A 15,534-nucleotide genomic window follows, 5' to 3' on the forward strand; every position below is an offset into this window, starting at 1 on the left:
CAGTGATTAGTCCTCCAACCGCCACTTGAATCAAGGCAGAGAAGGGTGGAGTAGACGAGGGCCTGCTAAGATCCCCTTCAAGTAAATGAAGTTCTTCTTCCACTGATTGAGATGAAGTAGCTTGGAGGCTATGTGTATGAGCCGGAAAGCAGGCAAATCGTGGTGTTTGTGCGTTTGTGTATCCCCAGGGGGTCCCTCTACGTTTGTATGACTTTGCAAGTCAATGGCCACCCGTTGACCATCATTGCAGCCTGCACGATGGCAGTGTTTGGTCATGAAAGATCATCGTCTTTGTGAAGACTGGCAAAGTGACTGCTCGTGGCAATCTCTTCTGCTCATCTTCGTCTCTTTGGGCAGTGGTCATCTGCTGTTGCAGTGTCTTCCCCGATTCTTTTGATTCATGCAAGGTACGTGCAGAGTGTCTGCATGGTGACAGTAACTTCTGCGCGCCTTAGTCTCGGTGGTCTGAGGCATTGATCATCTGCTGTGGCAGAGTCGTCTGCAATTCTTTCACTCAAGGAAATTCGTGTACGTAAGAAGTGTCTTCTTCGCATCGTGATCTCGTTGAGGTTGAGCATCGATCATCTGCCGTGGCAGAGTCGTCTGCAATTCTTTCACTCATGGAAATTCGTGCGCGTAAGAAGTGTCTTCTTCGCATCGTGATCTCGTTGAGGTTGAGCATCGATCATCTGCCGTGGCAGAGTCGTCTGCAATTATTTCACTCATGGAAATTCGTGCGCGTAAGAAGTGTCTTCTTCGCATCGTGATCTCGTTGAGGTTAAGCATCGATCATCTGCCGTGGCAGAGTCGTCTGCAATTCTTTCACTCATGGAAATTCGTGCGCGTAAGAAGTTTCTTCTTCGCATCGTGATCTCGTTGAGGTTGAGTATTGATGATCATCTGCCGTGGCAGAGTCATCTGCAACTCTTTGATTCATGGAAATTCGTGTGCGTATGAAGTGTCTGTATGATGACAGTGTCTTCAGCGCATCGTGATCTCTTTGAGGTTGAATATCGATCATCTGCTGTGGCAGAGTCGTCTGCAACTCTTCAAATTCATGGAAAGTTCTTGGAGGATTGATTGCGTGCCCAAGTGTCTGCATAATACAGCATCTTGTGCGCGTCCTCGTCTCAGAGATGTCTGGCATTGACCACGTGCCATAGGCAGAGTCGTCATGCGATTCTCGGTGTCTCTGAAGGCTGCGAAGTATCTGCACATGGGCAGTCTCTCCAGCATCGCTTCGTCTTGGGGTGAATCTGTGAGGTCAGCAGAGAAGCGCGTCAAGCCGGTCCCCAGGGTGTGCTGTGGCGGTGCATAGCTACACATGGAAGAGGATCTGGGGTGGTATAGAGAATTCGGTCATCTCAGCTGGGGGCCTCGACTGGAAAGAATTGTGGTAAAAAATCGATGGGGATGTGATGATGAGAGAAGGAAGAGAGAGGAAGAATGGAAAACAGAACGCGAATTGAGATTTTCAGGTCCTCGCGAAATTCGAACGCTAGGTCCACTTTGGCTTGGCGTGTCCACCCATCTTCAAACTCATCTTCGCGCGGTTCTTTTCTTCCCTTTCTTCTCTCTCACACACACTTTTAGAACGGATAATCAAGCATCAGATCTTTCTCAGTGGCCTGTTGTTCATATTGCCGTTCCAGATCAATTCTGAAGCGTCTTTTAGGCCTCCTCGCTGAATCCGTTGGTAACGCAGCGCACCGTAGCCTGGAGGTCACCTGCGTTTTTGCTTCACAATCTCTTTCGTTTGCCCTACGTAGCCAGGATTCGCAAGCCTCCCTTGAGCATTTGTATGCAATGACCCTAGCCTATTAGATTCATGCCCAGAGGGACATGCGGATGAACATAATGGCACGCCGATGAGATCTCATTGTCATTTTCGCTGCAGTGGCAAGCCTTGCAGAATCGTGGTCTATGTACGGCTGCGATCTGGTCTTGATGCCCCTGGACGATGAGCTGTAGCATGTTGCGTAGAGAGCGTATAGAGAAGATCATTATTCGCCGTCCGGCAGGCAAACACTGCACAAACGCCCCAAGTTGCTGGAGTATCACGACATCATTTCTACACGACATGTACTTCCACATCTCACAACTAACACCGGTCTTTGGGTATTGGAACGGAAGAAGAGCTGCATGGTGCTAGATTTGGGGCTCCAAACTGGCGTGAACCGATTCGCATTTTGTGAAGACTTTCGCTGTGATCTCTACCACTGCATAGATGCCCATGCCGATGCCATAACGCCAGGTGCTACCGCGGCACCGCGCTGGAATTGTCTTCAGATCGTGACCGCCATCGTATTCCGGCTCCGCTCCAACGTTGTTTTGCTTTGTCCTCCACGCTTATCTCAGTCTGCGGGCCTCACGCTCAGATTCGAGGAGGCAGAGGATGTCGTCCTCACGGACTGCGCGCATAATCAGTCTCTTGTCCGTAGTTCCCAGTGCGCTACAGTTCTTTCTCTTACCTGGTCCCTTGACGTTGCGGATAATGCTACGGGTGGTGTCGTCCATGAACTCGACGCGGACCTGGCAAACACCTCCACGAGAGCCTGTATTCTGTCAGATTTGTCCTTCTTCTTATTGTTCCTCTTCCCGATATTTTTCTTCTTCCTCTTCCTCTTCCTCTTCCTCTCCCTTCCTCCCGTGTCTTGGTGATTGCATACCGGTGCGGCCGAGGACCTTAATGACCTTTACGAGCTTGACTGGGACCCTGCGCACAATCAGTCAGTATTTTGTCCTCCGTCTCGCGCCTATGCATGCGACTGACTTTGCGGAATCCATCTTTGCAGTTGTATGATCGGTTTGACGGGTTGTCGGTGAGTGATTGGCGTGATCGTGATGCGAGATGGTCGGACGGCTGATCTGTTACTGGCGGTATGTGCCTTCCACTTTGAAATTCGAAGAATCACTTGGCACGGAACTTCGCACCACGGAACAACAGCCGGGCCGCTCTTCTACAACCTGAGGCATGATTTCCGCGAAAAACTTTTGTATGACTGATGTTCCACAGCACGTCAGTGGAGGACGATAGCAAACTCTGCCGCTGTCCGGCTGAAGCCCAGAGCTCGGTATTCGCTACTGTTGTGTATGTCCACGATAGGCTGTTCGACAACCAGCGTACGATAGCATTCGAGTCACCTTCCGAATGAGTCCCGCACAAACCTGTCAAGAGTCCAGCCGATACTAGTCTCACTACTACATTCCCTCCCACATACACAAGAACAAACGCTCCTCTGATCACAACGCATACCGTTTGCTCGGTCGTACTCTGTGCTCACCTCCTCGGCTTTCCTTAAGACGCTAGTTCCCAGTACATCATGGATCTCGTCAATCAGTACGTTCCGTTCCTCTTCTCCACCTTGTATCACAATGGATATACAGCACCATGTTGCACAACGACTAGGAGTACAAAGGCGATTCACTCGGTCTCTACCGACGTTGACTAACAGCCTCGCCAGCCTCAATGATCGGCTGCTCTTTGCTGTTCCGAAAAAAGGACGTTTGAACCAAGCAGTTCTCGACCTGCTGGCCGGATCCGATATCCAGTTCCACAGGCACAACAGATTGGACATTGCACTCGTCAAGAATCACCCTGTGGCACTTGTTTTCCTCCCCGCAGCAGATATCCCAACTTTCGTGGGAGAAGGCAGAGTCGATCTGGGAATCACTGGACGAGACACAGTTGCTGAGCATGAAGCTGTAACGCCTGCCACCGAAACCCATGGGATTGAAGAGATCATGGACCTGGAGTTTGGAAGATGCAAGCTTCAAGTGCAAGTCCCCGAGAAGGGTGATATCCAAACACCCGAGCAGCTTGTCGGCAGAAATGTCGTGACTAGCTTTACTGGCTTGACTGAGGAATTCTTCCGTAAACTCGAGAACAATGACTCCCAAGCCAATGGATCCACCCCTGGCGACTCCTCCGAAAAGCCTAAACTTCGCACTCACATCAAATTCGTCGGCGGCAGTGTCGAAGCAGCATGTGCCCTCGGTGTAGCAGACGGAATCGTCGATCTCGTCGAATCCGGCGAGACGATGCGTGCGGCAGGACTCAAAGCTATTGCCACAGTAGTAGAATCCACGGCAGTCCTGATCCGCTCCAAACACCCTTCGGACCCCAAACTCGTGGACATCATCGCCAACCGGATTCGCGGAGTCATCACCGCGCAAAAATATGTCTTGTGCACGTACAACGTGGAGCGGAAGAATTTGGATCGCGCTCGCAGTATCACGCCGGGCAAAAGAGCGCCAACGGTGAATTCCCTCGAGGAGGAAGGTTGGGTCGCGGTGCAGGCTATGGTGTTGAAAAAAGCTATTGCGGATGTTATGGATGAGTTGCAGTCGATTGGTGCTACGGACATTTTGGTCACGAGAATTGATAACTCGAGGACTACTTAGGATGTCTCTTGAGCTTGTGAGCGTGAGCGTGAGCGTGAAGGAGGAGCCAATATGGGGGCTTTTCACCCAGCCTTAGATTAACGACGAAAAAGAAGGGATACATGTAGATGTCTTCCATTTATTTATGTGACTACCTTGGAAAATATTGTCGACATATTCAAATACATATCTGCACCAAATCGGTCAAAGCCGATGTAACCTCTCCAAAGCTGCCAGCTACCCTACTTGTCTCTCCAATCAATCCCTACTCTCTACCCTTCTTTCTAGAAGATTCCAATTCTCTCGAAGCATACGAGACATGACATGGCAGTGGAAAGAAAGCGCATGCTTATAGGCTATCGCCAATAGCGCGCGACGTTGTGCTTCATGCTAATCATGCAGTCATGCTGAATCGACCAATACAGACTCGATTTTGAGAGGGAGAGAGGGACGTGGATATGGGACAACACATGATGGTCTCTACCATGCCATATCACGTACACACGTTTGATGACCGTGGAGTTCTGGCGAGGTGATGTTGATGTATCGGCAAGGATGAGAAAGCTTGAAGGCATGGCAAGGTCTTCCTTCGGCCCTTCGGGCGAGTGCCGACGGCAGCATTCGAACTACCGTCCTTTTTGATTACCAACACCAACACCATGAAAACTTCCGCTCTCAGCTCGGATATGCAAGCGCAGCTTCGAGGTGGTAGGTGTGCTATAATGGTCTCGGGTGCGTGGTGATCATGCTCTACTGGTAATAATGAAGAATTGATGCATCGCCGTCGACTCATTCTTGCAGGAGACGACACTCGATGTGAAATCAGGTCAGCAATGTGGTCATTGATCAAGCCTTCCAAGGGACATGGACGCCGTATTCCATAATCAATATCGACAAAAATGTAGAGTCAAATCTGCCCCTGCTGCTCCCGGCCACACTTCGTGGAGCAGGTGGTGTTACCACAGCCTGTAGATGGCAATCGAATGCCTTATACCCGACTCCCCACCCCTCTGACGCAATAGCAGCCCATTAGACGACCTCTTCCTCGTCCCCTTCTTCGAACATTCAAGTTACCTATATCAACGTCAACCCACTCACACCTCCAGCAGTACTCAATAACGTTTTCCATCACCAACTCACAAACAAACATGTCTGGAAACATTCAACCACTCATCCTCCATGCCCATGGTACTGGACCAAACCCATACAAGATTGCCGCAGCTCTGGAAATTCTGAAAGTGCCTTACGAAGTCAAACTATGGCAATTCGGTGAAGCTAAGAATGGTGTCAAAGGCCCCGACTTCCTCAAGATCAACGAAAATGGCCGTGTCCCCGCTCTCGAAGATCCGAATACGGGAGTGACCAGCTGGGAGTCTGGTGCGGTGATGAACTACATTCGCCGAGTGTACGACAAGCAGAACAAGCTGGGTCCGCGCGGAACTTCTGAGCAAGACATCGTGGATTTTGAGAAGTGGGAGTACTTTCTCGTGTCTACCTTGGGCCCCATGATGGGTAAGCGTGCTCGAACCTCTCTCGCCACGATGTTACATGCTGATTAATAAACGATTGCAGGCCAGGTGAATTGGTTCAAGCATTACAACGCTCAAAAGAACGATGATGCCTTGAAGCGGTACGAAGAGCAAGCGTATCGTTGCTTTGGCGTGCTCGATGGCCAGCTGAAGAAGCACGGTGGACCATACATTCTTCCGGGCTCGACACCTTCCGCGGTCGATCTCCATTTCTACGCTTGGGTGTATCAGCACGGTTACGCAGGTCTGAGCTTAGACTCGTACCCCAGCGTGAAGAAATGGGTGGAGCAGGTTGGAGGGTTGCCTGAGATTAAGGCGGCATATGAGAAGGTTCCCAAAGGCACGGAAGTGTAAAGTGTTTCACGACTGATATGACGTTCCACCCATAGGACATTCATTAATGAGAATGTGGACGTAGACGGCAGAAATAGCACAGTGTCGCGTGTCGTGAGCTCATCTCCTCAAACAAGCAAGCATACCACGGGAACAGATGAGTAGTTCTATGTTCACTTTCAACAGGCAGCCTCCAATCTCTTTGTAATATGAACTCGTGTTGATGATAATCATGATGCCTACCCCAGACCTTACCTACCTGGTACCTCTAGAATAAGGTAGGAGGTATGTAATCATCTTCTGGAACAAGCCGTTTCCTGTACTCATTCTGATGGACCCTGAAGAAGCACGGCCCGAGAATGGGGGATCCACTAATTCCAATCCACAAATCGATCTGACGACACCAGTGCCCAGCGATGCCCAATCAAATGACGATGCCGAGCGGCAAATCTGCTTGTGGATCCACTCAAAAACCGAACCTCGGCGGCGCCAACCACGATACGCCATCGTGCGCACGTTTTTGTTAGTCTGCCGTCGCTTCCCTCTTGTCCGTGTCCGTCTCTGCCTCTGCCTCTCGTTTGTTCCACATGCCTGTCGCTGCCGCTGTTACGTTGCGTTGCTGTTGAGTGTTGTTGTCTTGCCCCTCTCAACGCCCTGACCGTCCTTACCGACTCACTCTCTCTCACTCTGCCCCTTGGTACCAATCTGCCTTCCACTTCCCCCGCTGCCACTTCCACTACCTCCTACCTCCTAGTGGCTACTTGTATCCACACGGCCGCACTCCACTCGAACTAGAACCACCGCCACCAACGCTAAGGCCGAAAACTAATCTACACTCAAACGACCGAACACCAATTACCTGACAACTGACTAATACACCAACGTCCGCCTGCACGCCCATATCTGGAGGGGCATACCATTGTTACACCACCACAACCACCTCCAGGTACAAAGGCCATTGACACCGGTAGCACGAGCATGACGCAAACGACCTACTGTACTGCGAGGAGCGGCACCGCGACCATAACAGAGTCTTGTGAGGAGCCGACGCTCGGCGCTACTTCCGGCGCTCAATTTGACACGGAGCTCGAGCGGTCGAGGAAGAGGAGGAGGCACTCCAGTTACAATCCGCGATCATGGAGCTCTGAGCGCGACAATGTGCAAATTGTCATTGACGACTTCCTCAGCGATTTGGGAAAGAGATTGGCCATGGTGGAGGAGTATGGCCATCTCAAATTCGATGCTGGAGTCACGACCGTCTTTGACACCTTGACCGCCATTCACCAGCGATGTATGAAAGAGTATGATGGGATGCGAGAGTCGGGTCGAAGGCGGCACAAGGCCTTTGTAGACGCATTGGAGGCCCAGTACAAAGATGCATTGGCGAAGCGTGAGACACTGGAGGCGAAGGTGCAAGAAGGTGTGAATATGCTGGAAGAACACCTCGCTGCACTCGAGCAACGAGCGTATCATCTTCGTGAGAAGGGGGCCATGGCCACAGCCCACCAGATGCTCGACTCGGGAATAGCTTACATGGACGAAACGGCCATCAAAGCCAGTCATCTCATGCTCGAGGGAGCCGACGCAGCACGCAGAGCGAAAGAACACATGAAGATGAAGATCGAGGTTGCTCTCGGACATGCGCGAAAGCACGGAGTAATCACTTATGATATGCTCCCCGAACCATGGCGTGTGAATCCGTACATCTTGTCGGGCTATCGCTTTTCAGAGAACAAGCTGCAGTGCGTCACCTCCTGCTTCACACTGTCGAACGAATTTGTGAATATCTGGTCGCATGCAATCGGCCTCATCGTCGTCCTGGCGATTGCATTTTGGATATACCCTTCGACGCCGGCTTTCATTGACGCCACGGCATTCGACATTGTCATTGCAGGCGCATTTTTCTTTGCGGCGTGCAAATGCCTCGTCTGCTCGACCATGTGGCACGCCATGTCTTCCATCTCCAACCAGACACTCATGGAGCGCTTTGCGTGCGTCGACTACACCGGTATCTCCTTACTTGTCGCGGCTAGTATCATGACGACAGAATACACGGCATTCTACTGCGAACCTGTCAGCCGATGGGTGTACATGTCTTTGACATTTGCCCTGGGCATCGGAGGCATCATTCTCCCTTGGCAACCGACGTTCAACCGAGCAGACATGGCCTGGGCACGTGTGGGGTTCTACGTCTCGCTGGCACTCACGGGCTTTCTGCCTATGGCGCAGTTAACTGTCGAGCGAGGCTGGTTGGCGACGTTATACTTTTATGCGCCTATACTGAAGAGTGTCCTGGTCTACTTCTCTGGTGCCGTGTTATATGCCGCCAAGATCCCAGAGCGTTTCCTGCCTGGTTGGTTCGACTATCTCGGTGGTAGTCATAACATCTGGCACTTTGCCGTGCTGGGCGGTATCCTATTCCACTATACTGCGATGCAGTCTTTCTTTGGCGATGCTTTCCGGAGAGCGAATGCGCCCGCGGGATGCTCCGTATATTGAGTCGAGGAGATCTGCTATATGATTTTTTGATGACGAGCGTTCAAGCGAAGATGAGAGACGTCCGCATAGATGATATTGAACGTTTTTTGTGCGTATGCGTTGCATTTCCTTTTTGCATGAAGGAGTATACCTACATTTTTGACAGGCCTTCGGTCGCGATACAGGCCTTGGACTTGCTACGGCTGAGAGAGGAGGGAGAGGGAGAGTCGGAATGTATATACCTGATGGACAAGTGTCTGCGGGGGCAGACTGGAAGGGATAGACCAGGTGAGGTAGCAACGCAAGACGGTGTTGAAACCTGGGTACACGTACCTATAGTCTTTTTTTCCTTGGGTGCTTACGCATGCACCTGTGTCTGGTCGAAACGAACGCAGTCCCCACGCCCACGGTACTTGTACTGGTGGTTCCCTACATCACGCTGATGGACAGATGAATGACACGAGACTTTGAGTGGATTAATATGACTAAGGTAAGTCCGAAGCTTGGCGCCTAGAGAATGGCATCTGACATTGTGTTCACAGTGTCGATTATCAGGTACATGCATTGTCTTTCGACAATCCTCACTTCCTCACCGATTACCCGTCTTCCTCCCACGGACATGCCCGGGTCTTTTTCCTATCCAATTCACATTTCTCGGCGCAGGAATGAATGCGATAAGAGAACAAAGCCAGGAATGTTGTTGTCGCTCCTTGGGATGAAACCTACAGCATACCTATCAATGCACCTGTCCGAAAAAAGAAGAGAGAGAGATCGAGAAGAAAGAAAACCAAAAAAAAAGGAGACGGGGCACGTGAATGGTCGGACATGTGCTGGTGATTCCATATTTGAGGGAGAAGGATCCGAGGTCACGGTGTGCGATGGGCACGCGATCAATCAAATACGATGCTTCTGGCCAAGGAGATGTGCGAAAGCCCTTTCTATCCATACCTCCTAGGGATGGACAACAAGACTGGACTATTTTACTGGTATGGTCGTAAACTCGTAATGTGACAACCAAACTGACCTGGACCTGGTCAGGCTCCCGCATGGCAAGTCACATCTCTTGTCATCACATCCCGGCATCTGGGATTGCCACCAGATCGCAACCATAGCATTCCTTTCCAGCTCACATCATTCCCACCGATTCGGATCTTTATCTTTTTTTTCTCCCCCTGTGGCCGATTGCGTCTGCGTGCGTATACAGCGTTTTCCTTCCTCTCCGTCTGCACGGCTGGCTCCATCTGCGCAAGTGAATAGCCCTGACACACACCCACCACCACCATCACCATCATCCACTGAGCGCTGGAGCCCAACCTCTCTGCATACGCGACCCTCAGTGGAAGAAACCTGACAAAAAACTGATTCACACGAACAACACCATCAGACTGCGCCATTCGCGAACAGTTGACCAGAAGTTTCGTTACACCTTTTTTCCTCTTTCTTTTTTGAACCGGTGATCTCTCCATAGCAACAACGGGCATGTTGTAACATGCACATGTGTTTTTCTACTTGAAAAGGGCGGAGCCCCCCCTTCCCCCTCCAATACATTCCAGTGACTCGTTCTCGTCTTTTTACCTGTTTTCCACACTTTCGCCATGCCGTCCCCCATTGGTTTCCTGTCTACCGTCCTCGCCTGTGCTGTCTTGGCGAATTGTCTCACTCCAGCCGAATGGAGGAGACAGTCGATCTATCAGGTCATGACCGACCGGTTTGCACGAAGTGATGGGTCGACGACGGCATCGTGCGATCTGGATGAGTACTGCGGTGGCACTTGGATTGGACTCATCAATCAATTGGATTACATTCAGCAGATGGGCTTCACTGCGGTAAGAACGTCTTTCATTCTTCACTAAAACGTCTCCTCTCGGTTCTAATGTACTTTCCTGCATCAAGGTCTGGATCAGTCCCATCGTCAAGAACAAGGTCCAATCAAGCGAAGATGGCAACTCCTACCATGGCTACTGGGCGCAAGATCTCTATTCCGTCAACTCCCAATTCGGCACCGAGGAAGATCTGAAAGCGCTCTCCGACGAGCTGCACAAACGAGGCATGTATCTCATGGTCGACGTGGTGCCGAATCACATGGCATCTTTTTCCTCGCAGACGACAGTCGACTATAGCCAATTCAACCCCTTTAACAAAAAATCCTACTTCCACACGCCCTGCGAAATCGACTACGATGACATTAACTCGGTTGAATACTGCTGGATGGGCTCCAATACCGTCTCTCTCCCGGACTTGCGAACTGAAGACTCCGTCGTTGCAAACATGTGGTATCAATGGATCAGCCAAATCGTCTCGCGATACTCCATCGACGGCCTCCGCATCGACACCGCTTACGAAGTCTCTCCCAGGTTTTGGGCAGGTTTTCAAGCCGCGGCGGGAGGAATCCATGTCCTCGGCGAAGTCTGGCATGGGAATCCTAATGTCCTTTGCCCTTATCAGAATTATCTCACGGGTTTGATGAATTATGCTGCTTACTACTGGATTATCGAAACTTTTCAAGACCCGTCTTCTTCTTCTTCTTCTTCTACTACTACTTCATCTACTTCATCATCAACATCCATGACCCGCCTCGCAAACAACATCCGCTGGCTCCAATCCACCTGTCCCGACACTTCTCTCATGGGAATTTTTACCGAAAATCACGATAATCCTCGTCTACCTTCTCTCTTCACCTCCAACAACAACAACAACAACAACACTCTCACCCGCATCCAAAACGCTCTCACCTTCCAATTCCTCTCCGACGGAATCCCCATCTTATACCAAGGTCAAGAACAATTCTTCACAGGCTCCTCCGTCCCCGAAAACCGTCAAGCACTATGGTTAACAGGTTTCGAGAGAAATACCGAATTGTACCGTCATGTTCAAAAATTGAATCAGATTCGTTCTTGGGCGATTTTTCAAGCCCCAGCTTCATCGTCATCATCCTACGCCTCCTCCTCTGGAAATGATAACGAAAACGAAAACGAATCATACCTCCTCTCCCCTTCAATCCCAACACCTCTCACCGAACAAATTCTCTCTTTACGAAAAGGTCCTGTGGGGAAACAAATTGTCTGCATCCTCAATAATCTCAATAATCTCCCCATCAAATCCTCCTCCTCCGACGACGACGACGACGACGATTCCTCAACAACAACAATCACATTATCTTCCACAGCGAGCGGATTTACACCGGAAATGTCTTTGATGGAAATTTTCTCGTGCCAAATTTTCAAGACGGATAGTCGGGGGAATTTGGGAGTTACTGTTACCGCGGGGAGGGTTTTGGTGTTTTATCCTAGGGGGAAAATTGAGGGGAGTGGGGTTTGTGGATTTTGAAAGGGGAGGTTTTGGTTTTTTTTTTTGGTTTGCTTTTTTGTTGGAGGTCGGGGGATTTTTTCGATTTGTTGGTTTGGGGGCGATTGGGGGGATTGTGGATATTTTAAGGGATGGATGGGATTTATGGGGAGAGTGGGAGAGGAGGTGGGAGAGTGGGACTCTGGTGGGGCGGAGGGGAAGGGAAGGGGAGTATGATGGGATGGGGAGAGATGAGGATGGAATGGTGTATGTGTATATGATTGTACAGATGTCAATGAATATACGAGATTCACAAACGAGAAAGAGTGAAAGTTTTCTTTGGGAAAAAAAAATCATCATGTGATAAGAAGAAAACGGGGTCTGTTTCAAGACTTCTTTCAGCTCATTTCGTGAATATTCGACATCGGAATAAGCAGGTCTTGGGAACTGGAACACTTGGTTCAGCCGCAGCTTTCCTGATCATATCCTCATCTCATCGCTGCTGGCCCCATCTGACCACGCAGGACAGAATTCTTTTCAAGCCCGCGAGCGACTTATTCTCTGCTCAATAAGGTACTCTCGTCAAGGCGGACTGCGCGAACTCGTACACTGCAGTCGGAAGCAGAGCACGGTCTTTCCATCTTTTGTCATTGAAGGAGTTGTTGTTGTTGCTCACGAGAGCCTCTTCTTCTCCTGCTCCACAATCGCCGGCACCTCATCTTCCAGGCTGATTTCTCTCGGCTGCCACCCCAGTACTTTGCGCGCTCGTTCGGCTTTGCCCTGTGAATTCAATCCCCAGCTCAGAGCTTGAAAGTCTGCTAGACCCCATGCTTCATCTTTGCTGAGTTTTTGTTCTTTGAAGTCTTTTGGAATGTGACCGGCCTCTGCTGCCTTTTTCGCGATCAGCCGGGACAAATCACCCCAGACATGTCGGCCGTTTGCGACGAAGAAGTAGCCTTTTTCACCCCAGATTTCGGAGTCGAGTTTCTTTTGCACGGCAACATCGACTAAAGCGAGAAACACCTCGGATAGATCGTGGATGTGTACGTTGTCCCAGTGGGCTCTGCCTTGGCCGATGATGGGGGCATAGCCCTTTTGTAGGATGGTTTTTGTCAGCTCGTATGCCTGCCTTCCGCGTCCAGAGACTGGGCCACGTCCACGACCATAGATGGTTGGCGGGCAAACCAAAGCAGTCTTGATCACATCGCCGTGCTTTGTGCCTGCTTCAAGAACGATTTTGTCCTAGGAAAGAGGCCATGTCAATCGTGTGCACAGTGGCATATCATCATCGCGGGACGACTTACGACATTGCGATGAAAGGCCTCATCAGGAAGTGTCGTCAGTTCTTTGACACCAGAATAGTCATTGAACTCGCGTTCGGGCTCTTCACCAAAGCGTTCTTTGCTGGAGTCAAAGTAGGTCAGGATACCCGTGCCGCCAGTGTGCAGCCAAAAGCCGGGCTTGTGTGCACTGTGACCTCTCAGCAAACCCGCTGCGATTGCCTTGGCGGCGCCTTCGTGATCCGAGGCATCGGCGGCATCTACCACGACATATTAGCGGCGTGGACTTTTTGACTCCAATACAGAAAGGGCTCGAATTACGGAGCACAATATCTGCCTTGGCAGACTCCTCCTCAATGATGGCGCTGTCGTCCAAGCCGCCAATGACCACCCGAACGTCGGGATAGGCCGCTCGAACCTTGCCGGCCTTCTCTTCAGTGCGGATCAAGGCGACGTATTTGTAGTCTGGATGAGCTTTGTGGATGGCGTAGAATGCATCGCCAGCAATGTATCCCGTGATACCGGTACTGTCAACGCTGTCAGTGGTAGAACGAGTGAATGTGCCTCTGCGCAGCACTCACATGAAGAGTTGGGGAGGCATAGCTGGGCGGGCGTCTGGGCTGGTACGATGAGGTCAAAGTAGAGTTTGTGTTATAGGCAGGGTTCTTTCTATATGCCTCACTTGGACTAATTCAACAACAACATCAACATCACAGCATGTACACGTGCCTGTACCTGACTTACATTAATGCTCGGGGAACCACCAAGCCCCCCATGACGTGTCTGTGAGGTGATCGCAGATGCGCAACCACTGGAAAGTGGAGACATCACAGATCACTCGTTACGTACGCACCAATCAGCGCGCATGATCGCTACTCTTCTCATCCCTTTCTCGCTCCTTCATCGTCCCCGACTCATTCATCTACTGTACCTCGGGAACGCTTCAGAGTGGATGACGAAGAAGCATTCTCCATGAGTTTTGAGAAGAAGAAGAAGAGAAGGAGAGATCTCTAATGCACTCTGGAGTGACTGCAGGGGACATGGCGGAGTTGAGGACAAGGAATAAGCCTACCTGGATTCAAGAGCCACGCTGTTCAAGCGGCAGCACTTGACATGAAAAGACATTTGCAGTGAGACAGCGATCGAATGGTTAAACGGCAAATTCACGCAGTGGTGAAGCCTCCATTGAATTGATCTTGCTCATGCTTGGAAGGAGAGCTTCGATAGGCCATCTGTGTCTGTTTGGGTATCTACTCAAACTCTTGCTGCGCCAGTTTCCCATGCTTTTTTCATCAAGACTTTCTTCAACACCGTCTCTTGACCGACAGCGTTTACCTCACAATACCCTCGAAGCGGTTCTTGTACCACTTGACGGTCTCGTCGCGGTCGATCTTGTGCGAGGCACCGATTCTGGTCTTGGATCGGCGACGCTTGGCGACACGCTCACCTGGACGGGTCCTGCGCAAATTATCAGTACTTTGTCCTTGCCACCACCTTTCCTTCTCATCACGGTGTGTACGCACATGCAGCAGTAGAAGTCCATTCCGTAGATACCAATGGCCGGGTCGTACTTGATGCCGAGATCGATGTGCTCAGAGATACCGAAACCGAAGTTGCCAGTCTCAGAGAAGTTGCGCTTGCGGAGCTCGTATTCCTTGACCTTGAGGCCACGCTCGAGAATCTCCTCGGCCTTGGGGCCACGGACAGTAACGTGAACAGCGATCTTCTCGTTACGACGGATACCGAAGGTTCGGACAGTGTAGCGGGCCTTGCCTGTAATTCATCCCCATCAGCCTCTCTCCTTTTACCATTTTCACATCCTCTCTTGCTGAGTATAAAGGGTAGTACGCACTGTAGACTGGAGTCTGACCGCTCAACTGCTCGAGCACCTTGGCGGCACGCGTAAGTCTGTCACCAGACTCGCCGACGGAGATGTTGAGGACGAGCTTTTGGATGCGCAGCTCACGCATGGGGTTGGAGCTCTTGTCCTTGGTGCCCTCGGGCTGGTTCTGTGCTGGTGCCTGTACATCGAGGAAAAAACATGGTTGCGTTAGCAGATGCACTTCCTCTCTCGTACCGTACACCTCTTGTCGACGAACAAGTGACCATATTTTCAGGTCGGGTGCAGTCGTAGAGAGGTGCGCATTCTGGCGGGCGTACTCACCATTGTGCTAGTGAGACGGTGTTCACGTCCTGGCGATGGCTGTGTGGTTAGTATGAGCGGTGCTGTTTCGAGCGCAAAAGAA

The 15,534-nt window shown here is 50.8% G+C and overlaps 8 protein-coding genes across 8 annotated transcripts; 4 read left to right on the plus strand and 4 right to left on the minus strand.

Moving 5' to 3' along the window:
- Positions 1-2: 2 nt before the first annotated feature.
- SEPMUDRAFT_127606 (uncharacterized protein) lies at positions 3-1,359 on the minus strand. The gene is made up of 2 exons (XM_016902163.1): positions 963-1,359; positions 3-647 (listed from the first exon to the last, which is right to left on the minus strand). The coding sequence occupies exons 1-2, from the start codon at positions 1,145-1,147 to the stop codon at positions 515-517; spliced, it is 318 nt and encodes a 105-aa protein (XP_016757975.1). The 5' UTR covers positions 1,148-1,359; the 3' UTR covers positions 3-514.
- Positions 1,360-2,058: 699 nt separating this feature from the next.
- Positions 2,059-2,875, minus strand: SEPMUDRAFT_127607 (ribosomal protein S28e; the record flags this gene model as incomplete). The annotated part of the gene is made up of 4 exons (XM_016902164.1): positions 2,774-2,875; positions 2,670-2,716; positions 2,472-2,555; positions 2,059-2,411 (listed from the first exon to the last, which is right to left on the minus strand). Coding segments are annotated over exons 1-4 (202 nt in total), but the record flags the coding sequence as incomplete, so codon positions are not given.
- Positions 2,876-3,055: 180 nt separating this feature from the next.
- On the plus strand, positions 3,056-4,609 carry SEPMUDRAFT_150967 (ATP phosphoribosyltransferase His1). The gene is made up of 2 exons (XM_016906509.1): positions 3,056-3,340; positions 3,465-4,609. Exons 1-2 carry the CDS (start codon positions 3,324-3,326, stop codon positions 4,402-4,404), a joined length of 957 nt encoding a protein of 318 aa, XP_016757977.1. The 5' UTR covers positions 3,056-3,323; the 3' UTR covers positions 4,405-4,609.
- An 854-nt stretch (positions 4,610-5,463) lies between these two features.
- SEPMUDRAFT_150968 (glutathione S-transferase) lies at positions 5,464-6,433 on the plus strand. The gene is made up of 2 exons (XM_016906510.1): positions 5,464-5,895; positions 5,956-6,433. Exons 1-2 carry the CDS (start codon positions 5,532-5,534, stop codon positions 6,264-6,266), a joined length of 675 nt encoding a protein of 224 aa, XP_016757978.1. The 5' UTR covers positions 5,464-5,531; the 3' UTR covers positions 6,267-6,433.
- A 742-nt stretch (positions 6,434-7,175) lies between these two features.
- Positions 7,176-9,175, plus strand: SEPMUDRAFT_150969 (HlyIII-domain-containing protein). Its single transcript, XM_016906511.1, has one exon. The coding sequence runs from the start codon at positions 7,224-7,226 to the stop codon at positions 8,742-8,744; it is 1,521 nt and encodes a 506-aa protein (XP_016757979.1). The 5' UTR covers positions 7,176-7,223; the 3' UTR covers positions 8,745-9,175.
- Positions 9,176-10,318: 1,143 nt separating this feature from the next.
- SEPMUDRAFT_135278 (glycoside hydrolase family 13 protein) lies at positions 10,319-12,050 on the plus strand (the record flags this gene model as incomplete). Its single annotated transcript, XM_016902701.1, has 2 exons — positions 10,319-10,549; positions 10,617-12,050. The coding sequence occupies 2 exons, from the start codon at positions 10,319-10,321 to the stop codon at positions 12,048-12,050; spliced, it is 1,665 nt and encodes a 554-aa protein (XP_016757980.1).
- A 220-nt stretch (positions 12,051-12,270) lies between these two features.
- SEPMUDRAFT_150970 (NAD(P)-binding protein) lies at positions 12,271-13,966 on the minus strand. Its single transcript, XM_016906512.1, has 4 exons — positions 13,870-13,966; positions 13,610-13,815; positions 13,313-13,548; positions 12,271-13,250 (listed from the first exon to the last, which is right to left on the minus strand). The coding sequence occupies exons 1-4, from the start codon at positions 13,887-13,889 to the stop codon at positions 12,681-12,683; spliced, it is 1,032 nt and encodes a 343-aa protein (XP_016757981.1). The 5' UTR covers positions 13,890-13,966; the 3' UTR covers positions 12,271-12,680.
- Positions 13,967-14,253: 287 nt separating this feature from the next.
- On the minus strand, positions 14,254-15,397 carry SEPMUDRAFT_135280 (60S ribosomal protein L11; the record flags this gene model as incomplete). The annotated part of the gene is made up of 4 exons (XM_016902702.1): positions 14,254-14,746; positions 14,812-15,061; positions 15,141-15,302; positions 15,388-15,397. 4 exons carry the CDS (start codon positions 15,395-15,397, stop codon positions 14,620-14,622), a joined length of 549 nt encoding a protein of 182 aa, XP_016757982.1. The 3' UTR covers positions 14,254-14,619.
- Positions 15,398-15,534: the final 137 nt, after the last annotated feature.

Source organism: Sphaerulina musiva (assembly GCF_000320565.1).
Source record: "Sphaerulina musiva SO2202 unplaced genomic scaffold SEPMUscaffold_9, whole genome shotgun sequence".
Classification (NCBI taxonomy): Eukaryota; Fungi; Ascomycota; class Dothideomycetes; order Mycosphaerellales; family Mycosphaerellaceae; genus Sphaerulina; species Sphaerulina musiva.